Below are 24,093 nucleotides of genomic sequence, written 5' to 3' on the forward strand. Positions count from 1 at the left end.
AATAAAATTGTCGATTATGTACAAATTACCACTGCTCAAAATTTCTACTTTAAAAAACGGCAACTCTTTTTATTGCAATAATATCGATAAGAGCTGGAAAACTATCGATTTTATCGAATCATTGACCACTATGTGTTCTCTGCGCCACCATACTGCGTATTGCGACGTGTTAAAAAACCGTTGCGTCTTTTTACACATGAAGAAAAATTAGCTTGGATGTCTGTTATCTGTGATAATCGAGCCTTTGGCATCCCTATACCGAGTAACAGTGAATGACAATGAACTCATGTCCTGGGCTCAAATTAATTTGTGCCCGCTGTCAGCAGTAAGATAAAGATGTATGAAAAGAAGCGGTGATATGCCATCTCGTTTTTACATATGTTGAGATGTTAGCCCTTGAAGCATGGCGTGATGCCAAAGGGATGGTGATTACATACTTTTTACATACGCCCTTTTGTTAGTTTATGCTAGAAATGTAGAATGTTGAAGTACGATACCTTATAAATGTAATTCTTTGGATATAATTGACATTGACGGTTGAAATCATTCTATTTTCTGTCTCATAAAAACCATTTGGCATCAAAAAGTTGCATGGATCAGACACGTTCCTAATGGCGATATCAATAGAAAATAAATCTGCAAAAATGAGTATATACCAAGTTATTTGATAAAGAAAAAATAATCATTCTTGTGGCAAAGTGATTGTGTGTTCAAGCGTGCGTAGCGCGGAGTGTGAAAATTTCAATATTTCCCAGAAATAACCTCAGAAATTAGGTACTGCTAAGCTGGTTAGGTTAGTACATATCGCGCCTTCAAGAATTTTCATTACATCAAAGCCAACAAACAATAATTATTACGTTTACATCACAAAAAAGGCCTACCGACCGTAAATTCGACTTCGGAAATCATTCACAAATGAAAACTATGGCAGCCACCGACGTAAAAAAAGTGTATAAATTGGTTTTGACTGGAGGTAAGTTCTATATAGTAATAGCTGTAGAAGAGAATCCCTATTAAGTATTATTTCTTATATAAGTTTTCCTCCTACATTCCTTTTCAAATTGAAAGTTTCTCTAACAATAAGTATTATCAACGGTACAATATGCGCTGTTTCGAGATACCGCTGCAATTGGTTAAAAAAATCTCGTATATGTCAACAGCTGTTGCCAGTAATCCGACCAATCGGTATGTGCAACATGTGTCATTTGCTTTGCGCAATAATCTAAGTAAGGTGCTTACTTGTTTTAATTATTATAGTGCATCTATGTGTTCAAAGTTTTTTTTCTCTCGTTATGCTAGAAATGCTATTGAATGTCTTATCGTTGAGCATTGAAGAGTTATAATTAGTTTCCGATACAAGTAAACTACGGTATATCTAAAACGGGAATCGAATCAGGAGCGAGAACTATTTTTAGCAATGGTCCCTGGTAGTAATATAGAAGACTGTTACTGTTGATTTATTATTTGCAAGTAGAATTGATCAAAAGATTTATTCTAACAGAATCCAAGTCTTATAATGAGTAGAATAGCGGAATAACTTAACAATTATTACTATAACTACCTAAGAAACTACTTGTCTGTTTATAGATACCAAAACTACTTGTCTGTTTATACTTGTCTGTTTATAGATAGCGTTTACTATATGTGTACAGTATATAGGGATGGGAAATATCGACAAAAAAGGCTATCGATAATTATCGATAAATTCCCTAATGCCATCGATAACTATCGATAATTATCGATAGTTTGACAACTAGAACCTGATGAAGAAAAACAACAAAATGTTGCTCTTGTTGTGGACAGGAACAATATTTAAAAGTTTATTCGCGCACATAGTTCGCACTTAGGCGAAATCTTGTCGTTGTCCGTATAAGGAAGAGTGAGCGAAAATGAGTATCCCTCAATTTTCTAACAATTTTAAAGAGGATTTCATGAGTCCTTTGGCTCTCGAAAGGACCGCACATCTATGACGTCTGAAAAGTGCCGGCCGTCGATCAGCTTGTGGTCGATCTGGGAGCAGGCCCTCCATTGGGGTGTCTCCAAGTACGCTTCCGAATGTTCAAACGTGCGAAATGGGTTCTACAGATGGCCATTCCCCTGGCCGCGGCGAAGTTAACTAACCTCAAGCCGTTGTCGTTGGTGGTAGAGTGAGGGCTTTCCCTACCAATAAAGGGACGAAAGAACTCCTCTCGTCCGACTTTTGCGTTCGTATCTCCGATGACGATCTTTATATCGTGCTGTGGGCACTCTCCATAGGTTTTCTCCTCCTTTACGTCATCGGTTTTATCGTTTGTCGGTGCGTACACGTTGATAAGGCTGTAATTGAAGAATCTGCCCTTGATCCTCAATACGCATAGACAGTCATTGACAGGCCTCCACCTAATAACATGCTTCATTTGGTTTCCAAGTAGCACGAAACCGACGCCCCGTTCCGCTCTGTCGCCGCCACTGTACTAGATGTGATACTTGAAAGAAGTGCCCGCGATCAACCACCCGGAATTCACCGTGTCCGGTTTGAGACCAACGCACCTCTTGTATGGCTGCCACCTCCACTTTTGCCTTCCATAGCTCTCTGACCAAGATGACCGCGCGTGCCGGTTCGAGCAGAGTCCTAACTTTCCAAGTGCCAAGTTTCCAATCATTGTCCTGTTTCGTTTGTTCCGATTCGTATTATTCTCTGGATTGTTCGTAGTATGTTTATTCCAGCAAGCTGCTTTACTAGGGCTGCGATGCCTAGTCTCGCGACGGGGCTGCCGTCTTGGGTGTAGCTGGCGAGACACCGCCGTCCGCTCCGAATCAGTCGCTGTTTGAGCCGCCCCTAGCCCCCCTAAATCGAATCAGGAGCGAGAACTATTTTTAGCAATGGTCCCTGGTAGTAATATAGAAGACTGTTACTGTTGATTTATTATTTGCAAGTAGAATTGATCAAAAGATTTATTCTAACAGAATCCAAGTCTTATAATGAGTAGAATAGCGGAATAACTTAACAATTATTACTATAACTACCTAAGAAACTACTTGTCTGTTTATAGATACCAAAACTACTTGTCTGTTTATACTTGTCTGTTTATAGATAGCGTTTACTATATGTGTACAGTATATAGGGATGGGAAATATCGACAAAAAAGGCTATCGATAATTATCGATAAATTCCCTAATGCCATCGATAACTATCGATAATTATCGATAGTTTGACAACTAGAACCTGATGAAGAAAAACAACAAAATGTTGCTCTTGTTGTGGACAGGAACAATATTTAAAAGTTTATTCGCGCACATAATTCGCACTTAGGCGAAATCTTGTCGTTGTCCGTATAAGGAAGAGTGAGCGAAAATGAGTATCCCTCAATTTTCTAACAATTTTAAAGAGGATTTCATGTGAAAGCAAACAATCATCGAATTCTCTTTAGACAAAGTCTAGGTCAATATATTTTTTCAGTTCTGGCATCATTGTGGAGTATAAATGCCAATGCGAGGAAAATATCAATAACTATCGATAACGCGGAAAGCTCAACGATTCTATCGATAGCCGGCAACTATCGATACTATCGATAATTATCGATTGGTTTCCCACCCCTAACAGTATACTGGTCCTAGTTAAAAGTTGTTTTATGACAGGCAAGATGACATCCATTAAGTACGTCACGTAAATTTTGAAAACAAATAACCATCCCCCCTCTCCCACCTCATTGGAATGAAAAAATCAATGAAAAATTCAACTCAATCGATTTTCAGAATATTAAACAAAAACAAACAAGGCTCAACCAAGTATCTCATTCATCATCAATGCACGGAAACTGAATATAGTCTCCAATTACTACAATCGGATGCTTCATGATTTTTCTTTCCTAGCAAATTTTCATCGAAAACAACAAAAATAATATATTTATAATTACGGTTTGTTTATTAAACATGTTAGTAAAGAAGTTGTGAATAAAAAAGTTAAACTAAATAATCTTCAAAATCTCTTTTAAATTTTAAAACATTTTCCACGTGAGGCCCCTATATAGTCTCCCTCCCCTTACATCACAAATTATCTCGATTTTCAACCCCCTCTCCCCCATACATGCGTGACGTTTCTTATGGATGCTAAAAGTATTCTATGTAATGTGGATATTTTTGAGGTTTCAATGCCTAAGATTATAATTTGATATACATTATTAGAATTTTAAAATAAAATAATGTTCAGATGTACGAAACTTTGCCAAACTTTGCAAATTTCGTACGGAGCTGTAGGCTACGGTACCTACGGTAGCTGGTTACGCAATCCGTAATAAGTCCTATTCGCCGCCGCAATCCGCCTCTTCACCTCGCGGCTTACCTCGTTGTCACATGACACGAGAGTAGCAAGATAAACAAATTCGTCGACCGCTTCGAAAGTATCCCCATCCATCTCCACCGCAGCACCAACACCTGCAGAACTACCACGCTATCTGCCAGCCACCATGTACTTCGTTTTGGCAAGGTTCATGGTGAGTCCAATTCTCGCAGCTTTGTTTGAGAGCCGTAAAAGCCTCCTCATCTGCTCTACGGTTAACACCAATTATATCAATGTCGTCCGCGAAGCCCAAAAGCATGTGAGACTTAGTGGTGATGATGCCGCTCCTCTGCGCACCCGCCCTTCGTATTGCACCTTCCAAAGCTATGTTGAACAGCAAGTTCGAGAGCCCGTCACCTTGCTTCAGACCATCTAACGTCACAAACTCGTCCGAAAATTCGCCCGCTCTCCTGACTCATGATGTCAAACCGTCAAGCGTTGCACGTAACAGTTTAATTAGTTATGTTGTTAAACCATGTTCTAGCATTATTTGCTAAAGCTCGTTGCGTTTCAGTGTGTCGTACGCCGCCTTAAAGTCAATAAACAGATGATGCGTCTGCAAGTTGTGCTCTCGAAACTTGTCGAGAATCTGTCTGAAGGTAAACATCTGGTCCGTTGTAGATCGCCCCACTCGAAAACCGCATTGGTATTCTTCAACAAAGGCTTTCTGCAACAGCCTCAGTCGCTGGAACAGGATACAGGAGAGAATTTTGTAAGCGGAATTGAGGAGGGTTATGCCTCGATAATTACTACAGTCGAGCCTATGTCTCTTCTTGTAGATAGGGCATATGAGTCCTTCCAACCAGTCCGTAGGTAGTTATTCCTCAGACCATACCCTTAGGATAATCTGGTGAATTGCACTACACAGCCGCTCGCTCCCAACTTTGAAAAGTTCTGCCGGTAAGCCGTTCTTCCCAGCGGCTTTGTGGTTCTTTAGCTCTTTGCAAGCATTCTTCACCTCGTCCAATGTTGGTGGGTCCACAGCTTGTCCGTCCTCTCCAATTTCTATCCTGTTCCCCTCGACGACTTTCCTACCATCCTCACCGTTCATCACCACTTCAAAATGTTGCTTCCAACGCCTGGCCACCTGCGATTCATCGGTATTCAGGTTCCTCTCTCTGTCATTGCACATGGCAGATACTGGCACGGTCCGGTTCCTGATTCCGTTGATCGTTCTATAAAAGCTCCTCGTGTCGTGCCTGGTGAAGTAATTCTCCGCCTCAGCGAGGACGCGATCGTAGTGCTCACGTTTCTTACGGCGATGAAGCCTCTTCGGCAGCTCTTCCCTCCCGGTATTTCTCTCGCATGTGACGTGTAACACGATTAGCTGCGACTAACGTGTTAGCGTAGGCTCGGTTATTCTCCTCCGTCACCTCTAGACACTCAGCATCGAACCACTCACTACGCGCGGTTCCCGTTGTCATGCCTATCACTTCTCGCGCTGTTTCGCTGACCGCATCATGGATGTGCTTTCACTGCTCGTTAAGGTTCACTTTCACAACTTTCCGAGTATACTCTGCAGCAACTCCTTCCGCTGATAACCTCTGGATGTCCAAACGTATCTTCCTCGCTGATCTCGATTCAAATACGACAACTAGGCGCGAATCTTGCCTACCACAAGATAGTGATCCGAGTCGATATTTGGCTCTCGAAAGGACCGCACATCTATGACGTCTGAAAAGTGCCGGCCGTCGATCAGCTTGTGGTCGATCTGGGAGCAGGCCCTCCATTGGGGTGTCTCCAAGTACGCTTCCGAATGTTCAAACGTGCGAAATGGGTTCTACAGATGGCCATTCCCCTGGCCGCGGCGAAGTTAACTAACCTCAAGCCGTTGTCGTTGGTGGTAGAGTGAGGGCTTTCCCTACCAATAAAGGGACGAAAGAACTCCTCTCGTCCGACTTTTGCGTTCGTATCTCCGATGACGATCTTTATATCGTGCTGTGGGCACTCTCCATAGGTTTTCTCCTCCTTTACGTCATCGGTTTTATCGTTTGTCGGTGCGTACACGTTGATAAGGCTGTAATTGAAGAATCTGCCCTTGATCCTCAATACGCATAGACAGTCATTGACAGGCCTCCACCTAATAACATGCTTCATTTGGTTTCCAAGTAGCACGAAACCGACGCCCCGTTCCGCTCTGTCGCCGCCACTGTACTAGATGTGATACTTGAAAGAAGTGCCCGCGATCAACCACCCGGAATTCACCGTGTCCGGTTTGAGACCAACGCACCTCTTGTATGGCTGCCACCTCCACTTTTGCCTTCCATAGCTCTCTGACCAAGATGACCGCGCGTGCCGGTTCGAGCAGAGTCCTAACTTTCCAAGTGCCAAGTTTCCAATCATTGTCCTGTTTCGTTTGTTCCGATTCGTATTATTCTCTGGATTGTTCGTAGTATGTTTATTCCAGCAAGCTGCTTTACTAGGGCTGCGATGCCTAGTCTCGCGACGGGGCTGCCGTCTTGGGTGTAGCTGGCGAGACACCGCCGTCCGCTCCGGATCAGTCGCTGTTTGAGCCGCCCCTAACTTGGGGAACAGACGCTCAGGCAAGCTGCTCTCCAAGGAGAACAGCTCCCCCTTCCCTGTCAGCATACGACCAAGTTCCCACCGGTTCACCGATCTTCCCTTGGTTGCTCGTATCCCAGTCGGTACCACGTGGAGGCAGGGATAGTAGTAGCTGCTGTGGACCACGCTGAGGTCTATTTTATGCCAACTGGTATGGGTGTACTGCTGGTACGCATTGCCCAGCCATTTACCAACCCAGTCGTTCTTTTAAACTAAAAGCACAAAAATTATGAACACGTAAAAATTTTTTTTTATTCTGAATACATAAACAGCAAGTTTTTAAAGTTCTTCAAATACTTTCAATAGCATTCATATACTGAAAAAATACTAAATAATTAATTAGAAAACATTCGCACAGGAAAAGGAACATAGAATTTTTTAACTTATTTTATCCTACCAAGTCTTTAATCTGTTCATCAATAATTACGTGCATAATAAATTTGGTATATTTTTTCATGAAAAAGTGGATTTCCTAGAAGTCTTCATTAATCATATTTTGTTGTCTTTTAATTTTTAAGCTGTACTTTCATAAAAATATTCTATTAAGGTAGTCTAAATTTATTTGGAAAAAAATTAAGTTTCTAAAACTGCTTCATTAAACACAGTCTTCATGAAAGTTAGATTCTGGACCAAGTTCTATTGGGGTTGGGTGGCCACCCAACCGGGAGAACCGGGAAACAACCGGGAATTGTTTAGAACCGGGAAAAAACCGAGAATTCCACTGAATATCGCCAAGAGAACACAATACTGCTGAGTAAGGCTTGTACTCGAAAAAATTACAGGAGGGTTGTGTGCAAAGCCACGACCGCAAGGTTAAAGTAGAATACTTACACAGCTCTACTTACGGCTGTTCATTAACCTACGGCCGGGCGAATCGGTTCGCGCCGCTTTTCGCGTTTAGCCTGACAGAGGCCTAATGCGCACGACCAACACAATAGAAAGGTGTTTTCACATTGAAAATTAGACATGACTTTACTGGAGTAAGTGTTGGCAAATGCATCTACCGCCAATACCGCCGCTATCGTACGAAAGCACGTCGTTTCATGTGGGGAATAATATCAACAACGAAAAATGACGCGCGTCTAAGCACACCCGAACTGTTTCGCCGTGCCGCTTCAATTTACTCCTAGGCTGTTACCATATTGCTACTGGTACCCAAAGCTATTAACTCTTCAAATCAAGTGTTTTATTTGTCCTCAAAAGAACAATTGTTCAATTCCATATCGGATATAATGCAATCGCATCTCTGTAATATTAACGACAGTAATATTCTACTGAACAAAATGATCCAACTTTTCCATCAGAGGAAGTGCCAGCTGATGTACGGCAAAAACCTCGCCCGATCGCTCGCGTTGGCGTTCAGCCTGGCAGAGGCCTGAGACGTGGTGACCAACCACAGGGCAAGTGACTTGTTTAATTTGAAGGCAGCCACAGGCGCAACCCGCTGCTATTGTCTGTTACTGCTGAGTGCTGATATCTGCTGGTACTGCTGTCAACGTTGTAGACGGTCCATCCAGCTCACCTTCCCACTAACGAATGTAGCTAGTTTACCCAGAAACACTCTTTTATAGCCGAAGGGTGCTACGAAATAGGCCACGCCTTTCTGTTCAGTTTTACCATTTCCTAATGTTCTTTAGACGAATTATTACACAATTCGCATTTGATTTTTGTATCCAGCGAATAAACACCGATGGTGCTCTCACACACGCAACGGTTTTAACCCGTATCTTATTGCGGTTTGTAACATCAAGCGATTTCGTTTGCTCGCTGTTGCGTGTTGCATCATGTTGCAACTTGGCAGCTGGGAGACGACGAAATTCTGTTCATGCTGATTGATTGGATCGACTTCATATTAGTTCTGCATAGTCGAACTAACTGTGCGTGCGTTCTAACAGGTCAGTTTGTTATTCAAAGTCGGTTATGCTGATCGCAGCCTTTGCGCTGCCCCTACAGTGGGGGGTTTACTAAATAAAGTAAAAATTAGACAACAACAGAATTTGATTGCATTCCGCACAGAATGTCTGCTTGTGTTGATGCCAGAAAATTATTAATCTTCAATTATTTGTTTATTTGCCTTGAAAAAGGCATTTTGCGGTTCAAAATCGGTTGCTGATCCCAACCTTCGAGCTGCCCTAACAGTGGAGGAATTAAGATACACGGACAACATGCTCTGTGGAAGCTATTTCACATTCAGTAAATTAGACGGGTGCGACAGATTTAAATTGCTAGGATCCAACACAGAATGCTTGCTTGCGTTGTCAAAAATTATTAACTTTCAATGACTTGTTTATTTGCCTTGAAAAAAGCATATTGATTTTCAAAATCGGATTTCCTGATAGCAATCTTCATGCTGCCCCAACACGGGGGGAATAATGGCAGTCTGGCGACACACGCTGAGAAGAACCGCGCTGCTCCTGAGACGTGGTGACCAACCACAGGGCTAGTGCTGCCGCTAAGGAAGGACGACTGCTGTTGTCGCTGTCTAGAACTATTATGAGCGGCTTCCGCTGAAACAGGCTCTTATATAGGCCAAATAGCATGTTTTCAATTGCAAGGTATATGATTCTGTCGACCGTGCTTGGGAAGCAATCAGATAATGACCAATCAGAGGTCGAATTTTTCGTTTTGAATAGGCTTGACTATTTTCAATAGTACAATAGTGTGAATAATAAAATTACAATTATCTTCTTTTGGGAAGAATCTTAGAAGATTTTTCAATCTATTGCTACAAAAACGAAGGAAATCCATCGAATACTAACCGATTTATTAGCATTTGAAATTGGACAAATTTTTCACTTTTAGATTTTCATTTCACATCCCTATGTAGCCGACCTTCCTGAGAGAAGTATTCTACTTCAAAACGCACCAGACAAAAGTGTTCGTCGAAAATTTATTTAATTCGGATTTTCTTGTAACTTTCAGGGAATGAACTAATACATATAAATTGTGTTCCGGCATAATTACTTTATTCAATTTTCTTTCTATCGCTGAAATATCGCACCATTCCCACAAGACCCCTTATAACCTTTTGCGTAACAGTGGAGTCGACCTTTTTAGTCACATTCGTCCATTTTTATCTCAACTCAAACTCGGTCTTAAAAAGCGTGGACGATTTCCGAACTTTGGCTTTCATTATGAAATTGGGGGGTGGTTTTTGGTACAAAAAATACGTTATTGTTTCTATAGCAATCCAACATCGATCGCGCGTAATGGCATGGGACCGGCCAAAATAATGCCTCGCCTCCGTGGGACCGCAGAAAGGGTAATAGACGCTTCTGGAGGCACTCGGTGCGGTACATTTCGCTGTTGGTACCCGTTGTGATGTATGGTTTACTCAGTTTACCACCAGAGCATGTATTTTTTCGCGAATTTGTCCACATTTTTCTTCCTTAGGTCTTCTGAAACATCAAACTGTGATTTGGCAACGTAGAACTCCAGCCCCAGTATCTGCTTTGCGTTTGTCTCGATGTTGGTTTCGTTATCGTTAACCACTCTGTTTTGTTGATCACGCCGGTTCGGTGCCTTCCGAACCTTAATATACGAAGCCCACCTCGTTTCATTGTTTGCTAAACGAACTAGGCGGAACACTTTGCCTTCAGAGCCGCGCCGCGAATCGAAAGGTTCGGAATACGTTTGAAATAACAACATCTTTCGGACCTTCACAGGGTCAGCTGTCTTCGATTTTCTTCCACTTCCAGCCCGCCGCTCGGTCGCCTGGGACTCCTTAAACGACTTTACCAGCCGAGACACAGTTGATTCTCAGTTGTGGGTGATTCTCAGTTGTCTTCCGATCAATCTTATGGTCGCAGTCGGATTTTCCATGACGGCGTGCAAAATGGTGCATTTGTTTCGAGTGCAGGCGCTATGCAATCAATGAAGACATTACTGATTTCCTACCACCGTAGCGAGAAGCGCTTTAATAGTTTTTGGAGAGATCTGATGGCCGGTTCAGGCAAGAACCTTACTGACTTGACCATATTTATTAAGAAGACTTTGATTATATCCCATGGCAATGCCACAAGGATTAGGAAAGCCTTGTAGAATAGCGCTTGGTGTACGATGCATTACAGGATGCCGGTGAAGTGTACGAAATTGATAACACCAAGTCGTTGATGTTAAATCGACAAAAAAGAAGGAGCAGTCAAATCAAGATGAAGAAGCCCGGAAAAAATGCCAGTGCCATGAAAGCGATAGAAGCCAAAAAGGCAAAATTTCTCGCGCACATCCATAAAAAGGCAGCACTGATGGATGAGGATTGCGTGCGCTGCTGAAGTAATGTGTTTGAAGTGTTTTGAAAATCTGATTGGCCTGATTAAATTGAAGTTTGTTTTTCAAGAAAATGTGTAACATATTTCTTTTATATATTGATTCTTATATGCTTGAGGTAAGAGTGGTTCCTTCAATCTTAATTTGGCCTTGGAGTCCCCGGTAATGAGTATTATATGCGTTGTTTAAAAAATACTCGTAGATAAGATCTTCTCTCGAAAAAGATGAGTCCGTCACATTCCTCGAATTTTTGCTATTTGATTTTTGAATTTAATAAGGCTGAACACGTTTAAGTAGTGACTTTGAGCATATTATGATGTAAATCGAAAGTCACGTTTTTTTTTTCAATCCTTAACCTGTGGAAAACTACAGAATTCAAAAGTACAATTAATCGGGCAGAATATTTGAACGAACCGGGAAAAACCGGGATAAAACCGGGAATTTCATTCCGGGTTTTGAGTGGCCACCCTGTTATTTAAGAAGTGAAAACCACTAAAAATGTGTTAAAGAATATTTTCGAAAAAAAAAAACATTTATCTCAACTTACCTCATTTTATTTTTTTTGCCATAACATTCGCCAAAGCTGTATGTTTTTTTTTAATAGAAAAATATTACGTACAATTTTATAAGAATCTAAATGCTACTAAATTTCATTTCTCTTTTCAGGACCTTGCGGTGGAAAGACAACCGGCCAGGCACGAATGTGTACCTTTTTTGAAAATCTTGGATGGAAGGTATGTAGTTTATGACATTCACTTTAATCAATAATCTCTGATGTTTTGTATATATCTTCTCTACTGCCGTTAGTTAGCTTCAAAATTTCCCTGCATTCACTAGTTGAATGCATATTGGTTGAATATATGGCAGATTTTTTCTGGCATTAGTGAATCTTACTTCGTGTATGGGCGAATTACATTCTATTTTTGTACTGCTGCTATATTATACGGCGCCGAGCTCATCGACGATTCATGCCAAACATACTTGCAATAGATGGTTTTGTTCCAAGCTTTTCCATTTATTCACGTGTTCACCCTTTATTTGTTTTGCTACAACCACACATATACTTACGTGCCTGTTACATGGGAAAAATGTTATACACACATCTTTTATTTTTTTTTTTTTGTATTAAGGACATATCGTTTAATTGTTCATTATATGAATATTTAATATGCACATTTGTTACGTAAACTAAATTGACTTTTTGGCTGCAACTCTGTGTTACAGCTATTTTACCGATGATTTTGCTCATCGGAAAATGATTTTCTTATTTGTATTCAGCTAGACGCACTCAACAGTTTTTATTTATTTTCGCATGTTTGGACTGCGTTTTGCTCAGGATGTACTGCCGATGATAGCATAAAAGTCCCACTTGCAACTTTGTCTTATTTTACTTTTTGGCGGAAGTTATTTGTAAACCTATTAAAGTCCCAAGAACAGTAACAGTAAAAGTAACTAGTAAGGAAATAAAAATAATGAATTCCAATTATTCATTTCTAGTTAATTTTCTAATATTCTGTTTTGTGCCGAATGTTCGATGACACTACTTTTGATAAGATAACCTCTCGATGCATAATTATTGCGATTCAAAATCTGTTCCATTGTAATCAATCGCTTTTTTATTTCAATTGCAGTGATGTCTTAAAACTATATTTTTTGTGTAACTATTTCAATATTACTTCCAGTTGTGCTGGTCAAATAAAAAAATCTCCAGCACTTCCGTCTCAACCATCGTAATAGAACTTTATTTGTTCTAACACTGAGATATTTAATTTTTCGATAAAAAAATAAACACGATTCGCGTTAAATTAAACAAACGGAATGAAAAATGTCTTTTAAAATTGGACTATCACTCGTAAATTTTTGCCACGAAAAAACAAAAAGAGCATGACGGTTTTACATAATCTATTTCAAAGGGGGTTCTTAGGTTTACTTTTTTATTATTGTTTGTGATAAGAAATTGAAAAACAGTGGAGACTTTAAACGGCTCCTATAATATCACCGGCAATGATGATACATTTAATCGATCTTTTTGGATAAGTTTTCTTTGAAATCTCATTTGGTTTGGATAGAGATTTTAAAAATAAGATGTTAGTTTCACAGTTTAGTAAAATATTGTATTTTACTTAAAATCAGATAGACTTTCATCATTGAAAAAAAAAAGATTCTTTTATTATTATGGTTTATAACTGCATCAAACCATATAATAGGTACATATTGCTTATTTTTTAGAGAATATTCTCTTTAAGTTGGTGTTGATCTTTAATGTCGTTATAAAAACCACCCTTGATTAGGTTGCAACATCCAAACCATACTCAGATATTAGAATTAGTCAAAAGATCGGTAAGCAAAGTTTTCGATAATGGGTAGTACTTATGTAGAATTTCCTCCGATTAGTTCGTTTTACTCACACATATAGTTGTATACACTTTAAAAACATTGCCAAATTGAATTATAACAGAGTGCCAGATTACCAATAAACTGTAAATCCGTAGATAAACCGGAAATCCGTAGAAATCACGGCGAATACATTTAAAGCGCACAATAAGCTCTTATTTAGGTTTATTCAACATAAAGTGACACTTTTTAACAGTATAAAAATACTGAGTTTATGTAAAAAGCACAAACTGTGCCGGATAACAGTAGACATTTTCTTGAAAATGTTTGTATTCCATTTACCTTCTAATATGATGCGATTTATTCTAGTATATTCCAAATACTCATTAGCTATTTATAATTTATTGTTACAAACCTGCAAACGTTGGCAATCCTAAGGTTCAGTATAATAAGGTGTAACAATATCCCTAGCCATTTTATAAACATATTATTTTTGTTTAAATTTTGATAAAGTTTTTAATTTGTTTGGCTTTGAACCTGCATTCAATTGAACTTGTATTTCAATATGTATTTTACATCTTGCTAAAACCTGCAACATGCAACGATAACTTATTTTGTTCAGTGTTACTTGTCATAAATTACCACCAGTCATGAAATAATAATAGCTACGTTGTGAGCCAGCAAACATTTTAAGGTTGCTGGTAATATAGTTGCCAATGCCTGAGTAAGGGCTAAAAACAACTATAATATTTTTTTTCAACCTGCTCAGGGGCAAAGTTCACCCAACAGTATTAAAAGCGCTGTAAAATGTAATTCGCTCTAGCACATTCATTAAAAGCTTTCGAAAGTAGAGTAGATTATATAGCAACAATAGAGAATTATATAGGATATTTTTGTTCGATCTGTTAATTTTTGCAGGTGTTTCGAGTGCCTGAAACGGCCACTGTTCTACTCAGGTACGATTTAGTAATGCCTGTGAACATGATCAGTAGTTAAATATGCAAACAATCTCGACTTACCGACGACCTAAAGAACGTTCCATTATGTTTATTTTCATTATTGTTTGACAGATATCGCGTGCCATACAATTATATTTTTGCATCCGCTACTTCAATATGCAATTCATCGCGTCGTAAATTGTATTCATGATAGCACAAAATTCGCATAGTTAGTTTCAAATTTTATAATACTTTGTAATTGAAAATCAATTTTGGTTAAACACTATTTCAGTATTTTGTCGACAATGATTGTGTTGCGTTGAAGTACCACATAATAGTTTAAACGATTTGAACAAAAAACAGGACCTGGTTATCCTGGTTATGGTTTATTATTCGTATAGTTAAATAAATTCTGGGAGTAAACCACGCAGAAGCTCAAACTATTCTAATGTCGTCGAATCTTTCTATATCTTTCGCGTTTTTCTAAATTACCGTTTAATATAGGTACTTGCAACACTCTAAAATTTTGTGCGATTCTTTCTGTGAATCGGAACTAGTAAATGTATTAAGAATAAATGATTCCATTCCGTTTTTTAAGAAAAACAAACATAATCATATATCATCCTTCAAGTAGTTTATCGAATCAAATATCTAGATAGTAACTTTGTTGGAAATAAATAATTAGAATAAAAAGCAGTAGTAGTTTAAATAGGTAAATAATAGTTGAAACAGTTTGCAAGTATTTACGTTTAACGATAGTAGACTTTTAGTGTCTCCTTATTAATACGTTCTTATTCGTTAGAAGCATATGTTCACATATTTTAATTTTTTGTCCTCTGATTTGAAAAATCTAATTTTAAAAATGAATGATGTAAAACGCTACTGTCGTTTCCATTTGCAGTGGTGGAATCAAATTTTCAGACCTGACAACAGATGAAGGTAAGCTCAATTATAATCCAGTCTCGCAGTTTTGTAATATATATACAGTTTTTGTTTCATAATAAATGATGCGAATACCTATTCTACCAATATTGTACTCTTCTTTGTATTGGACACTAACCCTAAGACTTCTCATTGTGTAATACTAATAAATTAAAACTCGATGTATCTACCTGCAACATAACATGCAAACTTCTTACCTTGCACGACAAATTTGAACTAAGGGATGTCCTCTAGTTTAGCTTGACAAAGTATGACTCAGCTGAAATGTGATTATCGATAATAGTCACTAATTGTCATTCATCACGAACATCGCTTAAAGTGAATCCCACTTTCATATAATGCTCCATGTTTTTCCTTTTTCGACAATGCTATGCTGTGTAATAAAGTTCATTATCGATTGGTATCATCCAATAAGTGAAAAATTTGGGTTAAAGACGAGATAAGAAAAACAGACCAAATGCCCAATTAAGTTGCCTGTAAATTCAACTATGATTGCTATGCAGATAAACGATTGGTTGAACGATTTTTGGCCATTAGAATATTTTTAGCCGCCTAAAGCCTGGATAAATCTATTGTTCAAAACCTTGTCCTTTTATTCTACAATCTCAGACTATCATTCTCCTCTTTCTAGATCATTGACTTAGTTCGATAGTTTTTCGGTGAAAATGCGAATCTTGAAAACTAAAAAATGCAAACTTCAGATTGTGGAGGGATGTATTGTTCATCCGTAAAATGCATACATATTTGTTTAAATTATACATGCCGTTAGGATATCGGAATTTGTGTGTGAAATAAACTTAAACAAATCGTCGATAAGATTTTATTATTTTAACAAAATATTTAGTAAGAATTAAAGAAAATTCTCCGCTGAAGCTCAAGAATTCTTTAGAATGCGCTGACTACTACAACAAATACTTAGTATAAGATTTAGTTGGTATTAAATAAGCTCACACACTGACATATAAGCCGTTGCGGAACAGAGTGGTCTATGTGCCATCGAGCAAATTTTTCAGGAGAAGGAATTTTCGAAAAATCTCTAAATAAAATTCTGTTCAACGGCTGTTGTTGGCCGAAATTTGCAAAAGTATCGATACTCGAGCATCGATAATTTTTTCCTGGAAGTATTGATACCAGATATCGAGGGCGGAGCATCGAAACCAGCTGTATCGATACTCTGCCTGCTACTTGAAACAGGTCTACACGGAAAACGAAAAGTACCCATTTTCATGTCGATTTCACTCAACGGCGTCGTTCCGTGCAGGAAGCCAATTTTGAGTAGTTGTATATTAATTCAATAGAAGGTATATAGCACTAAGAGTAATAATACGTAAAAAATACCCAACGTTTAGTTCAATCTTTTAAACTATGCCTTGGGTAGGTTTCAGTTAATTTCATTCGATTGAATCAATATTATATAATAATATATCAAATCTATCTCAAAACCTACTCACGTACCTTCTAATTTGGTGTAACTGGCTTTATTAATTTCCCCTTTAAGTGCCTCCGTTACTAGCTCCATTCTCACAATGCAATTTTAATCTTCTTCTTGATTGGCGGCTATTATTCAAAACAGAAGCACAAAAGCACGTTCTTCACATAATATCACTAATTTATAACCAAAACTACCAATATCAAAGATATCTCTGTCACTTTCGCGAAATCAATATTTTCACGCGGGTTATGAATTATCAACCAGTTTGATTTTTCATCCAATATTGGGTTTAAACTACTCATTATTGACTTTTTGTCAAATCATTGAGTAAAAGCATGTTTAAAGTAAATTAAGTTGAAATGACTCAGCAATAGCATTGCAAAACTACCCAACACGTAGGTTGTATAAGGTTTACATCATTTCAGGTAGTTTGTACACTCCGGTTGGGTAGATTTTGTTTTCCGTGTATGAAAAGCTACCATTTTTTCTTGCTCTTCAATACGAGCAATCAGAGATGTCAGGTGTTTTTGAAAAATGTATGCAACTACTCGAATAACTGACAAAATCTGCCTAAAGTCTGGAAAACATTTGTCTGTGATTTGAAAGAATTGCGTTCGCGCTGGCAAAAGTCTGCAAAAATTTGCATAGATGCTGAGAAAGTCTTCGCAAATATAAGGAGACACTGACAAAAATTCGCAGAAACTATGGAAAAAATATAATTATCTGGAATCAATAAAAATCTGCACACCGACTCTAAAAATCTGCGTTTTGAAGACAAATCTGCACATTTTGTATCCTGCGGTCAATAGACCCAATGAGTGTTACGTATGTCTTATGTATGTGGTAGAGGAGCTCCGTAGCCGCAAGGTTACAGAGTCCGCCTTGGTAAGCGGGTGGTCGTGGGTTCGAATCTTAGTAGAATCAGGCCATTTGGTTGCAAAAAGACTTTAGCATGGGTTTATTCTCAGGATTCCCACCAAGTACCTTTTCTTCAATCTGAATTCTACAGTACCTCTGTTGACTCTCCTTCTAACAAAAATAAGTCCCTGTTATAATAAAACTGGTGTGAGTAACGTATGAAAGTACTCTCCAGGGAATTGTAATTAGGCGATATTGTTAAGAGGGACAGAGGTTCGGTATAGTAGAGTAGTAAGCTTGAAACGGAAAGGTAAAACTTACACACAAGCACGGATATGAATGATAAGCGTATCTCTTACTTCAATAGTGATACTGCCAATAATATGAAGTGCGGAGTACAGAAAACACTTGGGCAATATCACAATAGATCTAATCTCTGGTCGCAGTGTAAGTCTACACAGGAAAAAATGTATGTGGTATAAATCAGCTTTAAAGTTCGATTTTTCGAAATTTTATTAATTCCTCAACTTCAACTTCTTGAGTAGATGCGGTTTATGCAAAAACTCATTTTCGAAAAAAATGGTCTTTAGACCACTCTGTTCCGCAACAGCTCATATAGGTCTTGTTGTGATAGAGGTTATAAAGATGTTTTAACTAATGTGATTGTTTTGTATGATTTTTCTTACAATGTGATAAGCTTTAGTAATACGTGTACGTGTAATTTCGAGCCGTTTTTTGTATATTCAATGTATTAAATTAAAGCAGCAAAATGTAACGAAACTGCGAAAATACCTGCTTTTTCAAATTACCAGTGGAATAAGTTAACTGTTAAAATGTGAAAGTTTGTTTATTAGGTGCATCCGTGGAAGTTCTCTGAATTTTAAATAGAGTAGAGTAAGGAATAAATTGGTTCACTATTTCCATTTAATCGATGAAAACGGGTTTTAAACGTCTAAATTTTGATCAGTTTCGTCAATTTAAAATATATTAAAATCAACCAAAATTGCTTTTGGTTGCTAAAAACACCCCCCTCCCCTACAAAACAGATGCAAACTGCTTAAAACACATTCAGGGCGATTAAAATAGTCTCCGATTGGGAACTTTAATTGATCATTGTGAACCACGTCAAATCTCGCCAAACATGTGAAAAACGGCCCATGTGCCATATGCAAACATTGTGGCTTGTCTCACGTTTTTTAAATGAATATAAGCTTCATCTACTGGTACAAATGAGATCGTGTGATTAAAACATATATCTCCAAGCAGAAAATCTTATTGGTAAGGGTAGAATACGCTAGTATCAATAAAAAAACGAGACAATTTGGCTTGTTTACAGATTATGTTCACATAGGCCCTTTCACATGTTTGGCGAGAAGATAAGTGCTGCCAAAGAAAAAGATAGTGAATAAATTGATATACATATGTTTGTATTTCATCTTACACATTTTTGATTATCTGTGCTTATACATTACTACGTTGAAAACCCGTTGCTCACAAGATTTCCAAAACAACGTAAGGCTTTATTGCTTGTATGTATGACTTAGCATGTTTAACTAAACTATTTTCACGAATGCTATGCTGTTCTGAGTTTTTATACATACTTTTAATGCGTAATATGCTATGTGTATAATGGCATTATCATTCACAATTCAACACTGAACGATACAAATGCTATTCAATCAAAGACACCTGCATGATAATATCAAATGATAAAACTGTTATATGATATTCAGAGAAACAACGGAAAATCAGTGACCATCAGCCAGCTTTGAAAGAGGGGGTCCCGGAGCACAGCGTTGATAAAACCGCATCGTGTCCTCGATGCTTGGCCGCTGCCGCTGAAAAGCCAAATGGTAGTGAGGGTGAGTTACTTGCAAAAACGCAGAAAACCGTTTTATCGCAAGTGCTGAAATTGTGTTCGATGCCATTCTTTCTGATTGTAATCTATTCGAATCTTCTTGTTCCATCTATCATTCACCATTTCCTCGCTCCAATTGTAGTCTAGTTGAACTCTCATCAAATGGCCAGAAGGCATTTGTATCCCAGAATGTGTGACTGCTGTGTGATAGTGCCATTACAAAAAATCAAAAAAGACATACACATATATATTTATACAATATGCAATAATATTGCTGAGATATTGTGGCTTTCATTACTTGAACCAGTTGAATTTTATCTAACAATAAATAACCATCAAATCAAAGTTATCAGGCATTTTTATTTTGCAAAGCAAGTTATGAAAAGTGAAAAAAAATACTGCGGTTTAACCTGTTACTGGGTTTTATAACAACTTAGGGCAGGATGTGACAATTGAGCTCCTAGCGCACTGACTCGATTTCTTCTAGCGCACTGTCGAATTTGGTTGTAGACAAAGTGAGACAATTCCACCACTATAAGGCCAATCACCAACGCTCGGGTAGGCAACTCGATAATAATGACGAGGGGGGGGGGAGGGGGCGGGTGTCAAGCCAAGCTACGAATATGAAACTAAGAAAATAAGTTTGTAATTGTTCTTTTTTTTATCACGGTTTTGCCTGCTCAGATTCATTTTCAATACTTTCTTGTCTTTTCTTGTTTATTTATATTACAATGTATGTTATGTTATGGGGGAGGAGGGGTTGTTAGAAAGTTACGTAATTATCTAGAGAGGGGTCTGACTTTGTGACAAAATGCTACGATATGGGAGGGGGGACAAAAAAACCTAAAAAAGCTACGTCATTTATGCATGCTCCCTTAGGGTATCGAACGTCTTCGGTAGTGGTTTTCTTCGGCCGGTTTTTGCATATAACTGCTGCTAGTAATAACGATAACTATTCAAATTTGTAATAAATTGGTCTAGATTTTATCTCAAACGCTATATTATGGGTTTATTATGAATACGTAGCTGCATTGGTATTAGGGAACATTCATAAATGACGTAGCATTTGAGGGGGAAGGGGGGGATTTGCAGTTTTGTGACGAAATGTGACGAGGGGGAGAGTGGGTGTGTCAAGCCAAGCTACGTAGCCAATATGAAATTGAGAAAAAGTTTGTATTTGTTCTAATAGTTCAATTTTAATGCTGTTTTGTCTGTTCAGGGTCATTTTCAATATCTTCTTGTCTTTTCTTGTTCATAAATGATTCTTGATAATAAAATTTGCAAAAAAATGGGGGGAGGGGTAGTTAAAAATCTACGTCATTATCTAGACTCCGCAACTTTGTGACGAAATGCTACGATGGGGGAAGGGGGGAGTCAAAATAAACTAAAAAAAAGCTACGTCATTTATGCATGCTCCCTTACTCAAAGTACTGTTCATCATTTCAACTGCTTTTTGCCTTCAATCGAAATTTAAATCGAAAGAATTTTTCGTCTTCAGAGTTTAGGAATTAATCAATCCGTTTCGGCCATGCCTCAAACTACTATTTAAACTTTTTCTAACAGCATAAAAACTGTTTCTATGGTATTTCATTAATGTTACTACTTTCTATGGTATTTCATTAATGTTACAACAACAGTTTTTTTGCCGAAAATTATAGTGTAATATGATTCTTAGGTGTGTTATTTCAACGATGCATGCATAGTTTTTTAATATTCATTGAATTTATCAGATAAAATGCTTTAAATGTGGTGGGTGGGCCAAAATATGCAGGTGGGCTGTTTCGTTTTTATTGTGGTATGATATCAACTAATGTCGGTTATTCTTATTATTATTATCATGGCCGTGATGTGATCTCAAAGCGGGTAGATCAGCTTTCCCGGCTCAACTGATGGTCGCCCTATACTGATCACTGGTTGTTGTGAACGACTGATAAAAACACGCTCTATGCTCTAGCGATATCATGAAAGCTATATATTTCATGACTGTTGACACACACTTTGAAGGATTTAAACACGTATATAATTGTTCATATTTCACCTGAAAGTAAATTATTATTAAGATATGAGGATATATTTTGCAAACGGGTATGCTACGAAAAAATTTGACTCGCTTGCACGTTCATAAAATATTATGAAACCAGGTACTCAAATATTACGGTATCTTTGTAAGCCGCCAAATTTAGTCATGCTCATTCATGATTATTGTATTCCATAAATAATTTTTGTATAGTAGGTATGTTTGATAACTGGCTCTCCATTAATTGTTATAATAAACGAACGGTAGCTTAAAACCCATATGTCTGTCCAATTTCTGTTTGAAACGAAATGATATAGTTTATTTTTTTCTGATATGTTATGTGTTTCATGTGCCTAGTTAGTACAGTATTTAGCCACACACTACAATTGTTTTTTATACTAGTAATGATTAAAAAACAAGCAGATGCAAATAGAAAACGTAAGCTGCTTTGCACTTACCGTAGCTCCATGTCTTGCCGAAAAAAGCTCGTGTAGTAAAAACGTTTGCATTGTACATCAGCACTGAAACAACGCAAATTATAAAAATAGCACCAAGTTTCATTCATGCTACTGTAAGCGATTTCAAAATATCTTGTTTTGTGCACGAAGAACGATGTATTAAAACAGTGTGGTTTCTTCGCGGCAGATGATGTGCTGTTAGATTATGGCTGAAAAAATAGAAAATTTCTCTTTATAGTTTGAACAATAATTTGCGATTCGATGTTATTACTATAACCGTTACTTTTACATTTTTTCAAAGTTGTAGTGCTACAACACAAATAAACGCGGGGTGCAAAAATAGAATTTTATTTTATTTTTTATGTCAGGTGTCAATCATATTTCCAACTTGCTGTTTTGGAGAATAAACTGCTACGCTGAAAATAGCAGGTGTCATAATTTCTCTAGCTTTATGTTGTGAAGAATCCCGTTATTAGAAAGTTAGCAAAATATTCTTCTAATTATTTTGAAATCAAACATCTACGTAGAGTATTGAATGAGACAAAAATCAACAGAGAAAAGCTTTATTCGATTGCACTTACTCTACTTTGTATCAAGTTTTTATTGCATACAAAAGTACTGCTAGAACACGTTGTTTGTAAATTTCGCTGTCTGTGGGGTCAATTATAATCGCTCAACTTGGAGACGTATCGGTATATTCGTATTAATTTACATGTTTTATTTATTATCAGCTGTTTTGTCTAGTGTTAGCTAGATTTCTAGGGAAGGTGTGTCGTCAGAATAAACCCCATGCGCATACATCGTTGAAAAGATGTATGTGATAATCATTATCAGCTACTTCGAAGCTATATTTATTTTCTGGCGCATGAGTCGAACTACACACATGTGACCACCAAGTTTTTCAAAATACGTCATCAGTTATTTGTTCTGTTTTCCAAATTGAAACTTTACTACTGTGTAAGAAGGAAAATAATTTCCTCATCAAGAAAACTATTTTTTTTTACATTTCTAAATTTTTGAGAAAATATGTCTCAGCGTGCATGCTGGTGCATGTGGTCTGTATGATATTTGCTTGACCTTAGCCAGTGATTCAGAAAAAATCTTTCTTTTTTGAATGTTGTCTACAGTCAATCAAACGAATTCAAAATTGAATTATCATAGGATGCCATACACCATCAGTCACCGAGAATGATACAAACAGGTGGAGCACTTTATTTTACCTTGTTTACATTGATAAAGAGAGATGTATATGTAGAGAATATTTTCTAGAAGAAGGTTGTTAGCTTTACAGTATAAGAATTAGATTTTAAACCTCAGAGATTATGGTAATGCGTGCGGGATAACATAATTCACAGATTTAATTCTATTTTTTGGTGTAGGGGTTTCAATTTGTTACATATGTGCAGGCCATTTATTAGGTGAACCTCTGGCGCTCTCATACAGATTGCTTCAGCAGAAAGATCGATTTGAGCAGTTTTTTTTATCAATAGTGTAGCTGTTTCCCTACATGAAGAATTTCCCTGAGGTGAAATTGAAATAACAGCAGCTGAAATCTGATTAGTTATTAGTATTGTCAGCGTATTTTGAGTTTGAATTGATCCGGAGAGTCGAGTTTCATTATTATCTTTTTGAGGGGGAACGCCACCTTTGGTATTTCAAAAATTGATTTTTTCTATCCTAAACGACACTTTGAATGCGCTAGATTAGTTTCCTGTATTTAATGTAGCAGTAGATCTTCTCATCGGTTATAGTATATGAAAGTATATATTTATAAGAATATAAAACCTTTAAATGCAGTTTTATCGAAATATTTTTACAATCGGCGTGTAGGATTACTCTCTCAGTTTTATCAGATTATATTATTGTGTTTCATCATTTCATTCAAAACGTTTTGCGCCCTTTTATTTAGGACATTCAAAAGCTCGCCATTTTCGAGAGAATGAAAATTTTTCAAAACCTCTCTCTACAAGTGTAGAATATGCCTTTACGAATAGTTATAGATGGTTTTTCTAGGACAAGGTGCAAAGTTAAGTTCGATGTTTAAAGATATCAACTTCAGCGCCATCTACAGAACACAGATGTTATTTGTTTTTATCATAATAACAATCTA

At 37.6% G+C, this 24,093-nt stretch overlaps 1 protein-coding gene across 2 annotated transcripts in view; it reads left to right on the plus strand.

Moving 5' to 3' along the window:
- Nucleotides 1-559: 559 nt before the first annotated feature.
- LOC129720911 (TRPL translocation defect protein 14) overlaps nt 560-24,093 on the plus strand; it is a 28,761-nt gene continuing 5,227 nt past the window's right edge. Inside the window, exons 1-6 of one of the 2 annotated variants that reach the window (XM_055672815.1) lie at nt 560-793; nt 876-973; nt 11,813-11,880; nt 14,399-14,436; nt 15,320-15,357; nt 19,384-19,512. In XM_055672815.1, coding sequence (XP_055528790.1) covers nt 916-973; nt 11,813-11,880; nt 14,399-14,436; nt 15,320-15,357; nt 19,384-19,512 — 331 coding nt within the window. In that variant the 5' untranslated portion in view covers nt 560-793; nt 876-915. The remainder of the gene's footprint in view (nt 794-875; nt 974-11,812; nt 11,881-14,398; nt 14,437-15,319; nt 15,358-19,383; nt 19,513-24,093) is intronic. The other variant, XM_055672816.1, reaches the window with a different exon arrangement.

The sequence above is a fragment of the Wyeomyia smithii genome, chromosome 2 (genome assembly GCF_029784165.1).
Source record: "Wyeomyia smithii strain HCP4-BCI-WySm-NY-G18 chromosome 2, ASM2978416v1, whole genome shotgun sequence".
Taxonomy (NCBI): domain Eukaryota; kingdom Metazoa; phylum Arthropoda; class Insecta; order Diptera; family Culicidae; genus Wyeomyia; species Wyeomyia smithii.